This window comes from Bradysia coprophila, chromosome IV, assembly GCF_014529535.1.
Source record: "Bradysia coprophila strain Holo2 chromosome IV, BU_Bcop_v1, whole genome shotgun sequence".
Taxonomy (NCBI): Eukaryota; Metazoa; Arthropoda; class Insecta; order Diptera; family Sciaridae; genus Bradysia; species Bradysia coprophila.
This window is the reverse complement of record NC_050738.1, coordinates 6,047,791-6,069,866: the sequence shown is the minus strand read 5'-3', so window position 1 is coordinate 6,069,866 and position 22,076 is coordinate 6,047,791. Positions and strand designations below refer to the sequence as shown.

General features: G+C 37.2%; 5 protein-coding genes across 5 annotated transcripts; 3 read left to right on the top strand and 2 right to left on the bottom strand.

The window, feature by feature from the left end:
• The first annotated feature begins 2,598 nt into the window (after positions 1 to 2,598).
• LOC119066776 (U5 small nuclear ribonucleoprotein 40 kDa protein) lies at positions 2,599 to 4,536 on the top strand. Its single transcript, XM_037169435.1, has 4 exons — positions 2,599 to 2,797; positions 2,881 to 3,010; positions 3,081 to 3,695; positions 4,305 to 4,536. Exons 1-4 carry the CDS (start codon positions 2,690 to 2,692, stop codon positions 4,496 to 4,498), a joined length of 1,047 nt encoding a protein of 348 aa, XP_037025330.1. The 5' UTR covers positions 2,599 to 2,689; the 3' UTR covers positions 4,499 to 4,536.
• Positions 4,518 to 5,352, bottom strand: LOC119066793 (rRNA-processing protein FCF1 homolog). Its single transcript, XM_037169456.1, has 2 exons — positions 5,216 to 5,352; positions 4,518 to 5,153 (listed from the first exon to the last, which is right to left on the bottom strand). The coding sequence occupies exons 1-2, from the start codon at positions 5,216 to 5,218 to the stop codon at positions 4,545 to 4,547; spliced, it is 612 nt and encodes a 203-aa protein (XP_037025351.1). The 5' UTR covers positions 5,219 to 5,352; the 3' UTR covers positions 4,518 to 4,544.
• A 5,937-nt stretch (positions 5,353 to 11,289) lies between these two features.
• LOC119066762 (T-complex protein 1 subunit delta) lies at positions 11,290 to 14,295 on the top strand. Its single transcript, XM_037169397.1, has 5 exons — positions 11,290 to 11,546; positions 12,315 to 12,367; positions 12,447 to 13,046; positions 13,132 to 13,956; positions 14,023 to 14,295. Exons 1-5 carry the CDS (start codon positions 11,444 to 11,446, stop codon positions 14,038 to 14,040), a joined length of 1,599 nt encoding a protein of 532 aa, XP_037025292.1. The 5' UTR covers positions 11,290 to 11,443; the 3' UTR covers positions 14,041 to 14,295.
• A 3,307-nt stretch (positions 14,296 to 17,602) lies between these two features.
• LOC119066785 (39S ribosomal protein L4, mitochondrial) lies at positions 17,603 to 18,590 on the top strand. Its single transcript, XM_037169447.1, has one exon. It carries the CDS (start codon positions 17,686 to 17,688, stop codon positions 18,523 to 18,525), a length of 840 nt encoding a protein of 279 aa, XP_037025342.1. The 5' UTR covers positions 17,603 to 17,685; the 3' UTR covers positions 18,526 to 18,590.
• On the bottom strand, positions 18,526 to 19,640 carry LOC119066790. Its single transcript, XM_037169452.1, has 4 exons — positions 19,438 to 19,640; positions 19,032 to 19,367; positions 18,738 to 18,943; positions 18,526 to 18,681 (listed from the first exon to the last, which is right to left on the bottom strand). The coding sequence occupies exons 1-4, from the start codon at positions 19,532 to 19,534 to the stop codon at positions 18,616 to 18,618; spliced, it is 705 nt and encodes a 234-aa protein (XP_037025347.1). The 5' UTR covers positions 19,535 to 19,640; the 3' UTR covers positions 18,526 to 18,615.
• Positions 19,641 to 22,076: the final 2,436 nt, after the last annotated feature.

The window sequence follows — 22,076 nt, the reverse complement described above, 5'->3', positions numbered from 1 at the left end:
CCTAGAACTTATTTGTTGAATTAAATATTCAACGGTCGGGAGTATGTTAATGCTTGCAATGATAATGATATAAAATTTGTCTTGACGATTATTAATGCAAATATATTGCGCCGTTGTGTGGATAATGCGCATTGCATTTTTGTCATTTCGAAAAGGAACTGGTATTATATGGTGCATGTCATAAAATTCTCTTTCAATCAATGGAATTGTTAATTTTATGATGAGATTTCGTTTGCCCATGCTTACTTCCGCATTCATTATGCTATACAAATGTACCAAATTAGTTTGTACATCATTTCCAGGTATCATCAAATTTCTTTTGATTTCGCCTGACATTTTTTCCAAATGTTGCATCAACTGTTGTGGGGTAATCAGTATGGTTGAAATATGTCCATGACGAACATGAGTAATTACGTCAATAATAGCATTAATTCTTTCGCGATGGTTTTCAATTAGCGACAAGGCTTGAATTGATAGTGAATCAAAATGCGAATTTTCTATTGTAACGTTCCTTAATTCCAACACTTCGTTGTGAACTAATGTGTATTGCTTTGACACATTCACTTCATCACGCTTGATTATATTTTGTGTTATGTCTTGAATTGTTGTCTGATCAGCAATTAACTTCATTGCATTTTGATAAGTTCCGTTCAAATATTCGACTTGCTTCTGGATCAATTCACTGTCATCATGGTCCATAACTCCAGTAGTTAGTTTCAAAGCACTTCCGAAAATATTTACCCAGCCTCGTTTGCTTCGTTTATTCACTTTTTCTGATAGTGATAATTGTATATCACTATTGGACCTTTTTTTTTTTTTTTTTTTTTTTTTTTTTTTTTTTTTTTTTTTTTTTTTTTTTTTTTTTTTTTTTTTTTTTTTTTTTTTTTTTTTTTTTTAAAAAACTCTCGTATTTCTCGTATTTCTCGTATTGTATACAAATGTAGCTTAAAGCTCTCGAAAGGTCTTTAAATGCAAAGCCAAAAATCCAATGACTTGTTTTGCTGGTCAAAAAGCTCTCCTGATAGCACGACTTACGAAACAACGTAAATCATTCACAAGCTGTATGGGTCCCCCGATTAATCTTTCCAGAATTTGAAATCATATTTCATAGTGTCACTTCAGTGATAAACATCAAACCATTTATTTTAAAAAATTATGTTTAATCTCACTCAAAGAAACTTTTCTGCCAAAATTTCTAAATTTATGGATGGGCGCTTTCTGCAGTTGAAGTGATATATTTGAATAGTTTCTGAGCATGTTATCAACAATGATGCAAAAGATAGCATTTTGACGACACACGTTTTAATTCAAATTGTGTTCTTTGATTCAGTAAAATTTATTAAATTATTTATTAATCCTTTGTTCTCGATGGATTAAGCATGAGATCTGAGTTCAGTATTCAGACATTTTCATGAATGAGCATTTTTTTTAAATCAAAATTTAAAGTTTTGAAAGGATCATTGAAATAGATCGTTGTCAATGTCATTTTTAATGTCAAATAAATTGTCATTTTAAACCGTCTAACCTCAAAATTCGAAAAATTTATATGAAATTTTCACTTTTTTCGGTTTTGCTAGATGAAATTGGCACCTATTTTGCCACTAATTTTAGAAAATTTGAAAAGAAACCGCTATTTGAGAATGATCTATATGTTGGATTTTCATGATGATGATTTTCATTACTGTTTCGAAAAAAACATCAAATACAACTTTGCGTCATTAAACAAGAATATGAAAGACACATTGTTTTTACATGCTACATGCGTCAAAAACAGTACTTTTCATGTTTCAAGCACGATCCATTACAAAACTCGTGTGTTTATTGACCTCGGCTGCGCCTCGGATCAAAGAAAACTTTTCATCTTTTTATCCCTAGTCATGTTAGTATTATGATTCAAACAGTCTCACACAAATTTTGAATGGAAATGATGATTTTACATAATTATATTAACTGTCTCCGTCCCGATAAACGCTATAAACGTTGGGGATACAGATACGCCACACTTGACCGAATGACGGAATTTCATACAATATTGACCTCCTTCATCATCAGAAGTTATATGTTCCCGCGTATCTAATAAAATGGCGATCTGCGTGAAGGTTTGTTCCTTCGTACGGTAAAAATGATCCACGCCATACCCTCAACAATTTTTCGAACGATTTGTCAACAATAATTTTTTGTGTACGGCTCTATGGATGACGCTTTGACAGCTCAAATAACCTTGGACGAGACCTATACTTTGGGCAGGTGACGCAGATTTAGATACGCGGATAGTAGATGGATTCTTAAATTTGGTCTGTGTGACCTCGACGCGAAGTAGGGGCTTATTACCCTTATTACTTGTTTTACTTAACTTACCACTATCGGATTAGATTGTAAACACTATTTAGACTCTCGTATGTGCTTCAGCGATATAGTGCCAAGACATATATATATTGAATGTGTCAGAAGCGCTCACCGAAACTTTATAAATAAAACCTTAACGTGCGTGCGAAGTTTCAGTGCATAGCATTCGAAAATTCCGCCACATACTTTTAGTTATTTGAACGCAATCACCACGACATGAACAAGTTGAACTTATCCCTGACAGCTGTCATCACGTCAGTTGACATTTCCATTGATTTAGCTGTGGTTGTTTGCATACTAAACGTTTTCCTGACTTACCGTTTTCAATAAAAACAATTAAACCATGGCGTACAAACGCCCATCCGATAGTTTAGTTGCTATTCCCGACATAAAACGGAGTAAAAATGAAATCGCTGCCTACACAAACAAAGACAAACAGCTCCTGGAAGTGGTTCGTACTGAACATAACCTTACCATTTATTGTTGTTTATGCGATGTGAAGCGGCCCGGTTGTACTGTTTTTCTATCTTGTAGGGAGTACAACGTACATCTGGTTTGTTGGGTCCGATCATGCTTCTGGAAGGACACCAGGGCGAAGTGTTTTCTTGTGAATTTCATCCGGAAGGTCAACACCTTGTGTCTACCGGCTTCGATCGACAGATTTGTGAGTACCCTTTGATCGCTTTACCACCACAGAAGTTCTCTAAATAATTCAAAATTTCTCTTCAATTCAGACATCTGGAATGTGTACGGTGAATGTGAGAATATAAGCGTAATGTCTGGCCACACCGGATCCATTCAAGAAATCCATTTCTCTCCTGACGGCGCAAGTTTGTACACCTGTTCAACGGACAAAAACCTATCGATCTGGGACGTACAAACATCGCAACGAATCCGCAAACTAAAGGGTCACAACGGCTTCGTGAACTCATGCCAAGGTTCCCGACGCGGCATGCAAATGCTGGTCTCCGGATCCGATGATAATTCCATCAAAATCTGGGATTCACGGAAGAGATATGCGGTCAATACATTGGACAATACGTATCAGGTGACAGCGGTCTCGTTCAACGACACCACCGAATGTGTCATCACCGGTGGCATCGACAATGACATTAAAGTGTGGGATATGCGTAAGAACGAGGTTCTTTATCGTTTACGCGGACACATTGACACAGTGACGGGTATTGCACTATCGCCGGATGGTTCATATGTTCTGTCGAATTCAATGGACAATACGCTGAGGATTTGGGATATTCGAGCTTATGCACCGACTGAGCGTTGTGTGAAAATATTCACCGGACATCAGCACAATTTTGAGAAGAATTTACTGAGATGTGCATGGTCTCCAGGTTAGTTTGGTTTTGGTTGTCTATTTGTTGTCGAACTTGTAACGCGGATTCGAATTATTTCAAAGTATCCGACGAGGGTGGATGTTTTGTCCGGTCCTACTTTGATATCATAGCGATTGGTCACGGTTAAATTGATGCAACATTATGAGGTATTGAGGCTATGATCTGTCTAAGAGCGCTCAGACCGCAGCTCAGTTCTTAAATTTCGATTTGATATTTTCGGTCGTTGAATCCTTCAAAATAATCGCGTAAACAAAAACGTTAGCAGAGCGAATGTGTCCCTCTGTACTGGTTCCATATCTGAATCCCTGCTGCTCTGTTTTAAGGTGAAAAAGTCGTTGTGCCATTCAGAAAAATTGATTCTTCGAATCGGAAAAGCTCGTCATACGATACCTGTGTAGATGGTACTAAAATGTTCATCACTACTTGCCCTTAAGGCTTCTTTAAATTGCACGGCTCTGACATCAAATCGGTATGGTTTAACCGGAGTTATATTCAGAGCCATGTAGAAGCACCAAACATTGAAACCATAGCACGAAAATACAATTTTTGCTTCAATCTAAGCCATCAGCAACCGTTCACAAATTATAACTGGAATTTACTTCTCAGATGGATCGAAAATCACAGCTGGTTCATCGGATCGTTTTGTGTACATTTGGGATACGACATCGAGACGCGTTTTGTACAAACTACCCGGTCACAATGGCAGCGTGAACGACGTAGATTTCCATCCTAAGGAACCAGTCATTCTATCCGGATCAAGTGATAAAAGTTTGTACCTGGGCGAAGTGGAGAGTTCATAAGAAAATAAACGAAAAGAGATTTGGAAAGAGAAAAAAAACGAAAAATTTATTTCTTCGGCGCTCCATAAGCGTCGGGCATCCTTTCGATTGTGTATCGATATTGAGACACATACATTATTGGCACTCCCGGAATTTTTCGAATTCGATTCTTCAAATCTTTATCATTTGTGGCCACAATGTAACATTTGTGTTGGGTTACTCGATTCACCAGACAGTCATCGGCATACGTTCCCTTGTGCGTGCACGTTATTCGCTCGAACCGGGCATCTTTGATGATTCGCAAGGCCAACTTGAATTTCGGTCCCATTTTTTCCAATTCCGCCTGGACACAGTCTGTTATGTACGGTATGCACTTGGCGTACAGACAATCCATCAGATTTTGCATGATGTCCAGTTTGTTTTTGATGCTAAAATTGATGAAATTCGTGTCGAGTAGAATGTGATAAGGCGGTCCCAGCTGCGTGTTGTATTGGAAGAAAAGCGCAGAACTTTGTTGAGGTGTTTCGTGTGTTTTGATGGCCTGCAGGTCCAATGGTTTTTGCTTTTTCGGTGGTAGACGATCCTTTGCTTTCAGACGAGCATCGCTCGGTTTGATCATTCGTTTCAATGCCGACATTCGCTGAGTTGAACAGTTTTTGGTCTTTTTTTGTTTACCCTGCCAATCGGTTCAATGAGAATTAGTTTTTGGATAATTGAAGGATTTTCTAGCACACTCACCATTGTGAAAAGAAATTAGTTTTACTTCTTGTAAACTGAATCCAATGACTGTGTTTTGATACGTGTGGTGAGGGTATCGTGCACATGTATATCTGTCAAAATGTAATTCCACCACCTTCACCAAACAAAAGGTTTCCTCGCGAGTGACAATGGTTAATGAGTGTTTGCAACAGAAAGTGGTAAGATGGCGCTGATGGAAATTTAAACGTATATCAGTTACGCAGGGCGCGAAGTATTTACTATTAACTTTGCACTGTCATTGCCGGACATTATTTTTATTCATCTTTGCTTTTAGCTGATGATCTTTAGGTATCTGAATGGTTCTAATTTTGATTGATGATTATAAGTTGACGAAAGACTTAATAATTATTATTCGACTCTCCAGTGGAGAGTCTACACTGAAATGTGCAGAGAAGTATTCAGAATTTTCCAATTTTTCGTCTCCTCATTTGTGATTGACTAAAATAAACGATTACCTTGGGCTGATGATGCTATTAAATAGCAATCTTAGCAAGATTTCTGTTAACACTAATGAAGTGTAATAGATTTTGCTCGCTGCACACCCTTCGTCCTAGGTACGAAATGTACAATTTTATGAAAATTTCTGCTAGGCCAAGAAACGTACAACGTCGTGTGGGGTATCATTAGAAAGGTAATTGCATGTCCTTTCCTGGCAAACAGGAAATATGGGTAGTTGAAAGTATTGGTAAAAATTTGATGTTTTCGGTTTTTGATCGCCTTGAGTTTTTAAAAACTATTTTTGTCTTCTACGAACCAAGGCACATACAAGAAAAATCCGCAGGAAGACACACAGATTTTAGTTGGCTGTTTTTCAAGAGAATCCCTCTTATTACCCGGGTAAAAATTTCAGTCTCAGTGAGACCTAAAAATACGTAGTCTCAAGGGTCTCATTTCGGTCTCATTGACTTTTTCAGTTTACGAGAAGTCTCAATTTTAATTTATTTTATGTAAATGAACAAGAATGAACGAGAGAAGCTGAGTGGTCTCGTTTCGACTACTTTTCGAGAATGTTTGAGGATGAATGAGTAGTCTTTTTTGACTTTTATTTGTTAGGCGTGATGAGACTGTCCGAGTGGTCTCGGATTTAATACTTTCCGAGACTGGACAAGTGGTCTCTTTTCGAATAATTTTTCCTTACACTTTCCGAGACTGACCGAGTGGTCTCGTTTCGACTACTTCTCGAGAATGTTTGAGGATGAATGAGTAGTCTTTTTAGACTTTCATTTGTTAGACGCGATGAGACTGTCCGAGTGGTCTCGGATTTAATACTTTCCGAGACTGAACGAGTAGTCTCATTTAAAAAAAAAATTATTCAAATTTTGAGAACGGAAAAGTGGTCTCATTTCGAGAAAATATTTTATTCGAATTTTGAGAACGGAAAAGTGGTCTCATTTCGAGAAAATATTTTCTTCCAATTTTGAGAACGGAAAAGTGGTCTCATTTCGAGAAAATATTTTATTCGAATTTTGAGAACGGAAAAGTGGTCTCATTTCGAGAAAATATTTTATTCGAATTTTGAGAACAGAAAAGTGTTCTCATTTTGAGAAAATATTTTATTTGAATTTTGAGAACGGAAAAGTGGTCTCATTTCGAGAAAATATTTTATTCGAATTTTGAGAACGGAAAAGTGGTCTCATTTCGAGAAAATATTTTATTCGAATTTTGAGAACGGAAAAGTGGTCTCATTTCGAGAAAATATTTTATTCGAATTTTGAGAACGGAAAAGTGGTCTCATTTCGAGAAAATATTTTATTCGAATTTTGAGAACGGAAAAGTGGTCTCATTTCGAGAAAATATTTTATTCGAATTTTGAGAACGGAAAAGTGGTCTCATTTCGAGAAAATATTTTATTCGAATTTTGAGAACGGAAAAGTGGTCTCATTTCGAGAAAATATTTTATTCGAATTTTGAGAACGGAAAAGTGGTCTCATTTCGAGAAAATATTTTCTTCCAATTTTGAGAACGGAAAAGTGGTCTCATTTCGAGAAAATATTTTATTCGAATTTTGAGAACGGAAAAGTGGTCTCATTTCGAGAAAATATTTTATTCGAATTTTGAGAACAGAAAAGTGTTCTCATTTTGAGAAAATATTTTATTTGAATTTTGAGAACGGAAAAGTGGTCTCATTTCGAGAAAATATTTTATTCGAATTTTGAGAACGGAAAAGTGGTCTCATTTCGAGAAAATATTTTATTCGAATTTTGAGAACGGAAAAGTGGTCTCATTTCGAGAAAATATTTTATTCGAATTTTGAGAACGGAAAAGTGGTCTCATTTCGAGAAAATATTTTATTCGAATTTTGAGAACGGAAAAGTGGTCTCATTTCGAGAAAATATTTTATTCGAATTTTGAGAACGGAAAAGTGGTCTCATTTCGAGAAAATATTTTATTCGAATTTTGAGAACGGAAAAGTGGTCTCATTTCGAGAAAATATTTTATTCGAATTTTGAGAACGGAAAAGTGGTCTCATTTCGAGAAAATATTTTATTCGAATTTTGAGAACGGAAAAGTGGTCTCATTTCGAGAAAATATTTTATTCGAATTTTGAGAACGGAAAAGTGGTCTCATTTCGAGAAAATATTTTATTCGAATTTTGAGAACGGAAAAGTGGTCTCATTTCGAGAAAATATTTTATTCGAATTTTGAGAACGGAAAAGTGGTCTCATTTCGAGAAAATATTTTATTCGAATTTTGAGAACGGAAAAGTGGTCTCATTTCGAGAAAATATTTTATTCGAATTTTGAGAACGGAAAAGTGGTCTCATTTCGAGAAAATATTTTATTCGAATTTTGAGAACGGAAAAGTGGTCTCATTTCGAGAAAATATTTTATTCGAATTTTGAGAACGGAAAAGTGGTCTCATTTCGAGAAAATATTTTATTCGAATTTTGAGAACGGAAAAGTGGTCTCATTTCGAGAAAATATTTTATTCGAATTTTGAGAACGGAAAAGTGGTCTCATTTCGAGATAATATTTTATTCGAATTGTGAGAACGGAAAAGTGGTCTCATTTCGAGATAATATTTTATTCGAATTGTGAGAACGGAAAAGTGGTCTCATTTCGAGAAAATATTTTATTCGAATTTTGAGAACGGAAAAGTGGTCTCATTTCGAGAAAATATTTTATTCGAATTTTGAGAACAGAAAAGTGGTCTCATTTCGAGAAAATATTTTATTCTCGAAATGAGACCACTTTTCCGTTCTCAAAATTGGAAGAAAATATTTTCTCGAAATGAGACCACTTTTCCGTTCTCAAAATTGGAAGAAAATATTTTCTCGAAATGAGACCACTTTCCGTTCTCAAAATGGAATAAAATATTTTCTCGAAATGAGACCACTTTTCCGTTCTCAAAATTCGAATAAAATATTTTCTCGAAATGAGACCACTTTTCCGTTCTCAAAATTGGAAGAAAATATTTTCTCGAAATGAGACCACTTTTCCGTTCTCAAAATTCCAATAAAATATTTTCTCGAAATGAGAACTCTTTTCCGTTCTCAAAATTGGAGTAAAATATTTTCTCGAAATGAGAACTCTTTTCCGTTCTCAAAATTGGAGTAAAATATTTTCTCGAAATGAGACCACTTTTCCGTTCTCAAAAATGGAATTAAATATTTTCTCGAAATGAGACCACTTTTCCGTTCTCAAAATTGGAAGAAAATATTTTCTCGAAATGAGACCACTTTTCCGTTCTCAAAAATGGAATAAAATATTTTCTCGAAATGAGACCACTTTTCCGTTCTCAAAATTGGAAGAAAATATTTTCTCGAAATGAGACCACTTTTCCGTTCTCAAAATTCCAATAAAATATTTTCTCGAAATGAGACCACTTTTCCGTTCTCAAAATTGGAGTAAAATATTTTCTCGAAATGAGACCACTTTTCCGTTCTCAGAAATGGAATAAAATATTTTCTCGAAATGAGACCACTTTTCCGTTCTCAAAATTGGAAGAAAATATTTTCTCGAAATGAGAACACTTTTCCGTTCTCAAAATTGGAAGAAAATATTTTCTCGAAATGAGAACACTTTTCCGTTCTCAAAATTGGAAGAAAATTTTTTTTTTCGAAATGAGAAGACTACTTTTCCGTTCTCAAAAATGGAATAAAATATTTTCTTCAAATGAGACCACTCAACGGGTCTCACAAAGCGAAGAAAATATTTTCTTCAAATGAGACCACTCAACGGGTCTCACAAATCAAAGGAAATATTTTCTTCAAATGAGACCATTCAACGGGTCTCAAAAGTAGAAAAAACTTTAGAAATGAGACTACTCATCTGGTCTCGGAAATTGCAACAACGGTTCAAAATTAGATCCACAAATACATATATCTGATTTAGCAACATGAGTAACGTCGATGGCCGTCCAGATTGAAAGTTAAGCATCATTCGTCGCGGTTAGTACTTGGATGGGTGACCGGAAAAAACATTACAAAAAGGTAAAAAAAAAATATTACTAACGATTCTACATAATTTCAGTCAATTTGATCTAGCGAATTATAAGAAAAGTAAAGGGCAGTGGCCATCTATGAACTCAACATAGAAGTACAGATATTCACATAAACAAATCGTCCGATAAATAATATCGAAAGAAGAAAATAGTCTAACAGCATGGCCAAAGCAATGAAATATGAGTAGTCTCAAACGGTATCGGAAAAACTCAAAAATGAGGAGTCTCAAAGGGTCTCGGAAAAACTCAAAAATGAGAAGTCTCAAAGGGTCTCGGAAAAACTCAAAAATGAGAAGTCTCATAGGGTCTCGGAAAAACTCAAAAATGAGAAGTCTCAAAGGGTCTCGGAAAAACTCAAGAATAAAAAGTCTCAAAGGGTCTCGGAAAAACTCAAAGATTAGAAGTCTCAAAGGGTCTCGGAAAAACTCAAAAATGAGAAGTCTCATAGGGTCTCGGAAAAACTCAAAAATGAGAAGTCTCAAAGGGTCTCGGAAAAACTCAAAAATGAGAAGTCTCACAGGGTATCGGAAAAACTCAAACAGTCTTTTTTATCCTATTTCTTCTTATCAAAATGAGACCACTCATCCATTCTCATAACGTCTAACAAATCCATAATGAGACCACTCATCCATTCTCATAACGTCTAAGAAATCCTTAATGAGACCACTCCTTCAGTCTCACATCGTCTCAAAAAGTCAAAATGAGACCACTCCTTCAGTCTCACAGCGTCTCGAAAAGCCGAAATGAGACCACTCCTTCAGTCTCACAGCGTCTCGAAAAGACGAAATGAGACCACTCCTACAGTCTCACACCGTCTCGAAAAGCCGAAATGAGACCACTCCTTCAGTCTCACAGCGTCTCGAAAAGCCGAAATGAGACCACTCCTTCAGTCTCACAATGTATAATCAGGTCGAAATGAGACTTCTCACCAGTCTCTTGAAGTGCAACAAAAAGTATTCTCGTTCAGTCTCAAACATTCTCGAAGAATATACAAAATGAGACCACTCTGACATTCTCATAAAGTCTCGTAAAAGTTTGAAAAGAGACTACTCATCCAGTCTCAAACATCTCCGAAAGACATTTAAAACAAGACTTCTCAACAGTTTCAGATGAATTCGGATGAATTTTGGATGAATTATGAGAACTAATCCAGTCTCAAAGGTCAAAAAAGAGACGTCTCGCCTCCATACAAAATAGCTGTCTCGAAGAGACGTCTCACAACCACTTTTTTTTTTACCCGGGTAGCTTTGATGATTTGGTCTTGGAGGTCACCAGAGGCCATAGAGGCTCTGCCAGAGGTCAGAGGCGATACAAACGCCTTAATCACGGATTCACTATTGGAAATCGGAACATAAGCACATTTTCTGCCATTGGATGTCTTTCGGCAACACTTCACTAACCCTTAGGAGCACAGAAAATATTTCCGTCTGAAATACACTTGCAAGTCCAGAAGTAATTCATATCTCTGAACACTTGTAAACGGCAAACTTTGAAAAGATCTCCAAAATTCAAAACAACATCACCAACTCCATCTATCGTAATTTACCGAAAGTAAAACATATTCAAAATGATGACATCCGGACAAAGAGAGCAAAAGGCTAAGTTACAATCGATCCCAATTTAAACGTCACTCAGGTTAGTGCTTCAACAAATTGTGTCCTCACGTTGGATTCGTTTCTCACACAAATTGCACCTGAAATTTTTTAATAAATTATTTGTTCGTCGGTAAATCGTAGAAATTACACCAATTATTCAAGTTTCACGATGGCACCAAAAGCAGTTGTTATGAAAAAACCGCAAGGACAGGCGTACAAAGACAAAAGTAAACCGGCCGATGTACGGGCTAGTAATATCAATGCCGCTAAAGGTGAGATTTTTTAGCGAATTTGGTGCAATTGCAAGTGTACTTCGTCTCTTTTGTAAAAGTCGTAAACGTGAAGTGATCCTCATTCAAAATGAATTCGGATTCAGTTAAGAAAACTGGAAATTTGTGACCAGTTGTTCGCCTGTGGGTGTGTAGTCAACAAAGCAAGTTCTTCTCGAACGTTCTCGCAGCATTTTTTCTAAATATTGCGATTTTTAGTCACAATTCACTGACATAGCTTAAGAAGATGGAATATTTTCGTATCACTGATCGGTACATCAATGTTGTCATAGATTAAACAGAGGAAAAGAGGTTTTTGTGTAGCTCCGAAATTGCATAACCTCACATTTTACTGAGTCATCTGACTTGTAAATAAAATTTGAAATTTATTTGGCAGACATTTCAGAACCGGTATGGTCTAATTATTTGTTCGTCCCATCAGTCATTTCACTATTCAATTCATTGACACGCAAAAGTTCTAGTGACGTTAGTGTTTTGGACATTGTGAGGATCCGTTAGATCTTCTTTAATTTCATGAATCACCGAGAGAAATAGATTTAGTGGGGGGTATCTAACCAACGAGACTTATGTGCTTCGAATAGTGACAGAATTTCAGATGTAAAGACCTCGAGGTGTTCAATCCCTTAAGTTAGTAGAAATATTTTGGTGTTGAAATAAGCCTTCCCGGATGACAGTTCCCAAAGATTATAAATCCGAGTATTGTCACTCTCGGCCAATGATTACAATTCTTAAAAAAGAATCTCATTTCAGCTGTGTCCGATGCAATCCGAACCAGTTTGGGGCCGAGAGGAATGGACAAAATGGTAAGACATTCAAGATTGACTGTGACCAACATAAGATTCCCATTCCGACAACCAATTCTAACGAATTTTCTCGGAACAGATTCAAGCCGGTAACGGTGAAGTAACGATCACAAACGACGGAGCCACCATTCTCAAGCAAATGAATGTCCTTCATCCGGCTGCAAAAATGTTGGTTGAATTATCGCGTGCACAAGACGTTGAAGCTGGTGACGGTACAACATCCGTCGTAGTAACTGCCGGTGCACTTTTGGAGGCCGCCGAACGTTTGTTACATATTGGCATCCATCCGACAGCCATCTCAGATGCATTCCAACGCTGTTCTACCAAAGCTGTCCAAATTCTAACGGAAATGTCGCGACCGATTGAACTGACCGATCGAGATATTTTGATTAAGTCGGCGTCGACATCGTTGAATTCCAAAGTTGTATCGCAGCAGAGCAGTACACTGGCACCATTGGCTGTCGATGCAGTTTTGAAGGTCACTGAAGCTGGCCAGGAAAATCGTGTCGATTTGAAAAACATCAAAGTTATCCGTAGCTTGGGTGGCACCATTGAAGATACGGAATTGGTCGATGGATTGGTGTTCACACAACGATCGGCTGGTACCAACGGACCGAAACGTTTGGAAAAGGCAAAGATTGGCTTGATTCAGTTCTGCATTTCACCACCAAAAACCGATGTAAGTCTAATCTGAATGTGTAAACACACTGATCGGTGGTTTGCTCCTCTATGCAACTTTGATTCTATTTCATCCTTTTCCCCAGATGGACCACAATGTCGTTGTTTCGGATTACGCTGCTATGGATCGAGTACTTAAGGAGGAACGTGCCTACATTCTCAATATCGTCAAACAGATTAAGAAGGCCGGATGTAATGTTCTGTTGGTTCAAAAGTCAATCCTACGCGATGCAGTCTCTGATCTTGCTCTTCACTTTTTGGATAAAATCAAAGTCATGGTCATCAAGGACATCGAACGTGAAGACATCGAATTTGTTTGCAAAACATTGAGCTGTCGTCCAATTGCTTCATTGGATCACTTCGTTGCCGAAAGTTTGGTAAACGCCGATCTGGTCGAAGAAGTTGCCAGTGGCTCCAACAAATTCGTTAAGGTCACCGGCATCCAGAACCAAGGTCGAACCGTTTCGATTGTTGTTCGTGGATCGAACAAATTGGTTTTGGAGGAAGCCGACCGTTCCATTCACGATGCATTGTGTGTCATTCGGTGTTTGGTGAAGAATCGTGCTTTGATCGCTGGCGGTGGTGCACCAGAAATTGAGATGGCCTTACAATTGGCTGCCCATTCGAATACTGTGGATGGCGTTGATGCTTATTGCTTCCGGGCTTATGCGGAAGCAATGGAAGTGATTCCATCAACGCTAGCGGAAAATGCTGGTCTGAATCCCATTGCAACGGTGACTGAATTGAGAAATCGTCATGCACAAGGAGAGAAAAACGCTGGCATCAATGTGCGAAAGGGAGCAATCACAGACATTTTGGCCGAAAATGTAGTTCAGCCGTTGCTAGTTTCTACAGCTGCCATTACATTGGCTACTGAAACCGTACGATCCATTTTAAAGATTGACGATATTGTAAGTGTGACAAAGCCCCCCTTTGCGTTTGCATTTCACTAAAATTTGTGGAAAATTTTCTTTCAGGTCAACACTATAACATAAACTCAACCGTGCAGTATTGGTGGATTCGATACCAGTTTCTAGTTGTCTCTAACCACATAATGTCACAATCATCTCTTGATTTTAGTTAAGCATCTAAACCACACCACTCTTTTCATGAATCGTTGCGTTTTTTAACAACCATTTTACTAACTCGCAGTTTTCTATTATGGAGGACGGGAGCTCGATTTTGCTTACTTATAATCCAGGAGCTGCCACTCTTTGAAAACAATAAAAAATTTTGGCAAAAAATTGAAATGTTTTGATTATATCGTGCGGAATGATCCGAAAGTAACTATGAAAGAGCTTAGAATAAATTGACCAGTAAACAGTGGTGACGGAGTTCATTCTTCTGTCTTCATTCTGAATGCAAAGCGAATTGTTCGTTACTATCCCATCAACTCTTAAGATCAACCAATTTCAACTAGCTTTATGACGACAAAATTTTCATTTTCAAGTTGCGAGCCATCTGCAATATTTTATTTTGTCTGAATTTTTCCAATTATTCTTTGACGATGAAGTTAAAAATAAAAAATCAAGGTTCGGGTTAGCTGAATCCGTTCAGGACAATGAGGAAATAACTCTGGTTGGAAATTTCAATTGCTCAAATCTTAAATGTTTGAATCAGTAATAACAAGAAGAAGAAGACGTTCGCTTAAGATTTTTACCTTACCTTACCTTACGTGTAACCAAAAGAAGAGATGTCCTATATTCAGTATGGTTTCGTTTGTCGTTATAGTACTCCTAAAACTGAAAACTGTCGTCTGTCTAAATCATCCTCTACGGAACGTTTATTAGCTTCTTGTTCGACACCGACCTCCTTTTCGACTAATTTTCATTTATCGATTTCTATTACTAAGCGACTATCAATTTGTGACAACAAAATTCTAAGAGAATACCTAGAGTGGAAATTTGTACGACGAAATGTGGTCCTGAGATCAGTTTGTATAAGATACACATTTCGTATAATTTTAACACATACCAATAAACATTTCGTATTTCATGTTGGGACCACATATTTTACGTAACTTTGCTCAAAATTTAATCTCTAGGTATAATAACTCGTAGACAAAATCAGCCTAGTTCCCACTTGTTGGATGGGTCAGATCCCTTGACTGTCTGAACTTCTCAATAGTTTTTTGTATTGGTAATGATTTATTGATTTATTTCAATGAAATGTAATTTTGAAGGCCACAAAAACAAAATTAAAAGAAGACCTACTAGAACGGTCTTAATCTCTCATTAATAATTAAATTCTGTTTTTTCTTTCTCACTAGAGTGTTATTGTCTATAAAATTCCCCGGTTAAAAAAGGGCTCAAATCTCACGCTCCTTAATATTTACTCGTCTTTGGCAAAATCACATAACAAGTACTATTGAAAATAGGATACAAAAATTCAGCTAGATCATAATCCATCGTGGAACCTCAGGAATTCCATTCTCCACCAAACAATTCTTTTTTTTAAATCGGTTAAGAATTCCTCTGGTTATCACGTTAACATAAAGTAGAAAAGGCTTCTTTTGAGAACTACTCTCAGATGGTTGAACCAATACCACCCATTTGTGAACTTCACCTGAGGATTTCAATACTTCATCGAATACATTTTTTTGGAAAATCTGTTGAAATTTACTAAAGTGATCGTGTTAACAAAGAGCAGAAAACTGTCAAAGTTTATTCACAGCGGGATTTTTCATCAATGAATGAATGTTCACCATGGACTATTTTGAGGAAAACATTTAATTGTTTTCATCATTTTTCCCTAATTTTTCTGTATTCCCCAATTTTACCGATATTTTCTAATTTTTTTCCACATAAATTAAGCCTGGATTAAGAATAAAATCATTTCAATTCATTCGTCCATGCTATTTTTCAGGTCAACCAATACTCTAGAGAGGGTATTGGGTCAACCTAAAATATTTTTGAACGCCGGGTAGACTCTTTTTGACAAGTACCAGGTGATTTAATGTAAGCCTAGCTTAGAAGAATGATTATTAAACGAGCCGTCAGAACAGTCGGAGCGTTTGCTGCGACTGAGCCCCGTACAAACCCGTAGTTCGTCCGTCGCCCTACTCTTACCGTAAGCCTACTGCGCCCGTAAACGTCGGTAAAGTAAAATTCTTATGAAATGTGTACGTCTTAAAAATTGTGCATAGCGCAATTACGAAGCCCCGTACGACGTTCCTTTCAAATGTAACACAAATTTCGAATTTACCTAAAATTAAGTAAGTATCATTTTCACCGATTTATATTGATTTTACAAAAATCCAAAATGGCGGCCGACGGCCATTTTGTAAGGAGGTGGAAAGTAGTACGGCTGCTTTACATTCGTTAGTACCTTTCAAACAAAAAAAAATTATGAAATTCGGTCAAAGTTTACTCGAGATATTAACAAAAAACACCACCTTCACTGTACGGCCGAGTAGCCACATATAAGCTCACTCCAAGAGACCTAGCTCACGCTCCGGTGAATCGAATTTCATAAACTTTTTTTTCCCTGATTGGTACGGTCAATACCTATCTAATAATGCAAAATCCATCTAAATACGTTCAAATTTGGCCAACCTACAAGCAAAAACGGCTTGCCGCCCTGTACCTAGTTCACACCAAGGGGTCTAACTCACGAGTCGGTCATCCAATTTTCATAAACTTTTTTTTTGTCGATCGGCATTGTAAATACCTTTCATTTGACGTATCACTTACAAGTGTAGTGCTTCAATGTCTGGAGATATCGCCGAAAAACAGTTAGGAACTTATTGGGCCCCAGCTCCGGAAGGGTCGACCCAAAATCGCACATCTTCGAACTTAGCCTCACTATTTTGACTATCTTTCAGGGAAAAAAAAAATTTTGAAATCGGATTTGATTTACTCAAGATATCGACGTGACAGACGGACAGACGGACAGACAAAATTTTTATTGTGGATTCGTTATCTACGAACATAGGCAAACACTTTGCCCTTACCGTCTGCTTCGAATTCCATCAATTACACACGGCATCGTAATCCTGTAAGCCCCTTCGTACTTCGTACGGGGTTAAAAAATGCCGAAGAAAGAACTTCGAAAAGATATATTAAAGTGAAGATTTACGTGCTATTGACAAGGTTCTGAAAGAACCTTGCTATTGACTGCGAAAGAGAATAACGGAAAAAGCAATGAGCTCTGCCTGCTGATTTACTTACCGTTAGCTAAATAAACAGAAGATTTTCAAGAGCAAATAACATAATTTTACATAATATGAGATGGTAATTAATCTAGAAATTCGAAAAACTACATTTATTATGACTTTCTTTAATAAACTTATCAATAAAGTGACTCGTTGTCAAAATGCCATTTACGAGCCCCCTCTTTAACTTATAGAGCGAGTCTTGTTCACCAAATGGTAAGTGAACCGCGCTCTTTTTTACTGACGTTTCAACTGTTCTAATGAGGACAAACATTACAGACATTACCACTGTTAACCGCTTCATCGAGGCTGTTTACTATCTACTGCATTCAGTGAAAATGATTTTTTGAAAATTTCCGCCAATTTACTTCCATGTTGAAAAACTTACAAAAACTTACCCTGACACCGATGACATAATGTTGTGAGGTTGTGTCGGCAATATTTTTGTTTTTTTGCGGATCATAATTTTGCAACTCTTCGCAAAATTATGTTCAAATCAATATTAAAAACGATTTTACCGGGATCCGGACGTCTACGGTATTGCTCCACTGTAGTAACAGAAGCGTCAAAACCATTAATTCTACCACTTAACACACAAATCGTGAAACCGAAATTCATACAACCACGGCAAGCATGGATCGAAAATTTAGATACCTTAGAATCACAAAAGGTCGGACTGATGGATTTGCATCCAGAAGTATTTGCCGCCATGCCTCGCATTGACCTTATTCATCAGAATTTTCATTGGCAACGGATGTATCGCTTTGTGAGTATGGCTAGTTCACAGAATCGAATGGAGCGCAGCGGTGGCGGTCGAAAGCCGTGGCCTCAAAAGGGATTGGGAAAAGCACGTCACGGATCCATTCGATCACCGTTGTGGCGTGGTGGTGGACGAGCTCATGGTCCTCGTTCGCCCACACCACATTTCTACATGTTGGGATACTATCGTCGAGTCCATGGTCTGGTGTCAATGCTGTCGGTTAAATTAGCTCAAGACGACTTGAAAATCGTTCAGAATCTGAATGTGCCGACCGATGATCCGGAATATCTATTGAAATTAATCGACGAACGATTGTGGGGTCCGTCGGTTTTGATAGTTGACGATGACGATTACAGCCCGAGGAACATTACCGCCGCTACGGATGCCATTCCACAAGTACACATTTGCCCAGTCTACGGTCTGAACGTCTATTCAATGTTGAAATATCACACACTGGTGTTAACGGTTCCAGCCATTGAAAAGATTCAGGATAAATTACTCTTCCACATGCATCGTACCGACGGAAATCATATGAACCGGAAGTTTAACCTTAATCAGAAGTCGTAGTGACATACAATGTAACCGTGGTGTCATCCATTTAATTAAAATAAAAAAAATCTTAGAAATTGTAATCGAAATTCAGTCTCATTTCCACGATCATGGATACTCGGATGCCGTGCGACGAATAACTTTTGTGTTGTCATCATTCATCAGAACAAATACCTGAAAGGACAACTTTTGTAACTTCAAATCTGCAGCCCAATTTTTATTTCACTTACTTTCGGTTTCGTTTGCGATTTCTGTATCGTTTCCATTCTCTTCCGAATGACCTGACGCTCAGTGAAGCGTGGATGTTCGCCAGGAAGCAGATGCTTGAATCGACTCCATTCTCTTTGGTAATTTTGATAGAGATCGGTCGGAGTGTTACGAATGTAGTATGATGGTGTCGTAGAAGCTGGTCGTGCTGTCTGAGACCGTTTTACCACTTAAATGGAAAGACAAAATGATTAACAAAATCTTGTCCTGAATAGACCTGTTGATGGTCTAATAAATTCGTGACCGTCAAAACTTACCATTTTCGCTAATTTTCGGCGGAATTACGTTGTGACTGTGTCGGTTCTGTTGATTTACTGCTGTATTGCATTGTCTCTTCGGAATCTCTCGAGCAGCGTCTTCATCCACACGTATTCGGTCAAACTTGTATGGATCATATGGATTGTCATTTTCTCTGTCGGTCCGTTTCAATCTCGCACTGATTCTCGCTTTTGTAGCCTCGGTTGTTGTTCTGTACAACTTTTCGAAATGATTTTGGATGTCCTTTTTGTTGAGATGCGCTGCCGGATTGACGTTGTTGTTATGCGGTGATTGAAGAGAGTACCTAGTCTCGTATGTGATCAGTCGTTTTAGATCTGAGAATGTGAATTTTGTTGTTGTTTATTTAAATGGAAAAATGATTGGAATTCACTCAAAAACGTTTACTTTTCATGAATTCTTTGAGAATCTCAGCGGAAATATTCCGATAGCCCATACTGTTTAGGTGAGCTAGGACTTCTCTTGGGTCCAGTTGTACAGACATTGTTGGATAAATTGTAGTATTGTTGGTAGGTCTCAATAATAATAACTCAATGGAATTTCCGTGGCGTTTGAAAATATTTCAAAACTTTCAAAGTAAAAATATATTTTTGTGATGTTGGTCAAACTGTCAGTGATCTGGGCGACTAGGGCGACTTCTAACGGATTTTGTACGAACGAAATTCAAAAAAGTCGATAAAAACAGAAAAACATATTTTTCTTCCTGTAGTACCAAAACCGTCACATTCACTCACCAAATTTAGTACCGAAAGAGCAACATTCTCCCCTACTATTTTCTCTCAATTTTCATTCCCGCTTATGTCATTTTCGATCCTATCTTTATTCTTTCCCAAATGTGTCAAGTTGTTGTATGTACGCGAATGTAATGTTTTTAGTGTTTTGTGACAATGCATTCATAAGGATTGCTTTCAGTATTCATACGGACTGCTTTCGGCATTCATTCGGATGTCTTTCGGCATTCCTACAGATTGCTTATTTTTCGACATTTGTGAGAACACATGCACACGGAACGGACTTCTTTAGGCATTCATACGGATTACTTTCGGCATTAATATGGAATGCTTTTGCACCGGTATGTTGTTCAGTTTTGTTGTTATGTTTTGTTCGGAATGTGACTTTGGTACTCCAGGAAGAAAAATAGTATACAAACCACGGATCAAAAAGGTGTGTTTTAGACCCAGGTGGTGAAAACGTCCAGGGATGGAGCGACGCGAAGCGGTATGTAACATACTATTATAGACTGTTTTAAGGCCAGAGCGAGATGTCCGAAGACTTCCTTAATTATACCTTGTCTTGCGGGACTTGTCATTGCATTTTTGCATATAATATTTAGACGCAATATGTGGGCTTGAATAAGTTTGTAAGTTTAAAAAGTAGTTTGAGTCCAGGTTGTGACAGAACAGGTTGAGACACTCACGAAATTTTTATCAAGTTGACATTTCAAACAATCTGTAATGAGTGTCTTCAACAAAATGTATCTATTTGTCAAAATTTATGTGTCACTGCATTCGTGATCAACTCAGAAGTTTCTTAACCTGTTCTTTCAGAACCTTGGTTTGAGTTATATTTCCTTCTCTATCATCATCAAGGTTCTGAAAGAACAGGTTAAGACACTTACGAAGGCGGGTGAAACACAAATCTTGATAATTTCGACATGTATATTGTTTGAAAAGTCAACTTGAAAAAAACTTTTTTTTTGGTAAGTTGAAATCGTCATATTAAATTGTCCAAACCTAATTGGCGGTACAGGAAAATTTTGATCACATCGCCTTCGTGATAAACTCGAAAGTGTCTTAACCTGTTCTTTCAGAACCTTGATCATTATAACAGTCTGTATTTATTGTCGAAGAAAGCGTCCTCTCCCGCACTAAAACTCCGATAAAAAATATGTTTAAATATTACAATTAAGTTTCATTACAAATCATTTCATTAAAATAATTAAAATTATAACAGTCTATGGAGATAATTCTGACAGAAAGGTTAGTTATCAAATCCAACAAAACAACGAAAAAAATGGTTGGATATTTTCATACAAACCTGGACGTGGATGTCAGAATTATCTTTAATTTTTATTTTAAATTCAATCAAGATCTTAGAGTTACACTCGAGAGGATGGCATGGTGGCGCTGTCATTTTTAAACATCTCTGGGTGGCCATGTAATTTTTGGGTGCCACCATGCCCTCACTAGTGTAACTCTACGACCAAGATAGATATAGTTAGGACCCACTATGTAAGTACCTTGGCTCCAACAACTAAGAAAAATACAGAATATAGGAACATTTAATCGGTTATCGACAATGTTTAACTCATAACTCTTAAATAGCTTAACAATTAACAAAAGAAGTAAAAGATTTTGTGTTAACCAGCAATACCTATCTATTCAGTGCTTTTGAACTTCGCACACCGATTGAAGTTTGGTTATTTTCGGCGCCCATTTTATCTTTTCGTTTATTATTTCAGTGAATTTTACAGTATCTATCTTGATCATTGAGTAAGAAATCGCTGCCCGGCATTTCCAGTACTTTAAAAACTCAGATTAGGATTGAAGTAATGAAGTTTCGAGTGCCATCATGTCGTTGTATATGCCAACAGCGATGGCTAAAGCGCAAGCAAAAAGATTTATTGATTGAACAATTTTTTTGCAGAGATAAAACTTGAAAATTTACGACCTTTTTAATTATTAATTACCTGTCGTTCGCGGAGCAATTAAGGCGCACACGGAGCAACAATTAAGTGACATTTAATTTTCATTGTCGATGACGGTTATGGTTAATGGTTATGGTATACAAAGTGAGTAGAAAATATGTTAAAAATTAAAATTCACGTTTGATTGTGAAGGCCATGCGACGATGAAAGTCTGGAGCTTTTTTATAACAAAATGAAGTAAAAGATTTCTGATCAAAACCTGTTGACTCATATCAACGCACTACAAGAACGTTATTGTAGTGCGTTGCTCAGATAAAAAAAAATAAGTTCGTCGATGTTCTTGCTATCTGTGAAAGAATATCGGCAATTTCTACACTAC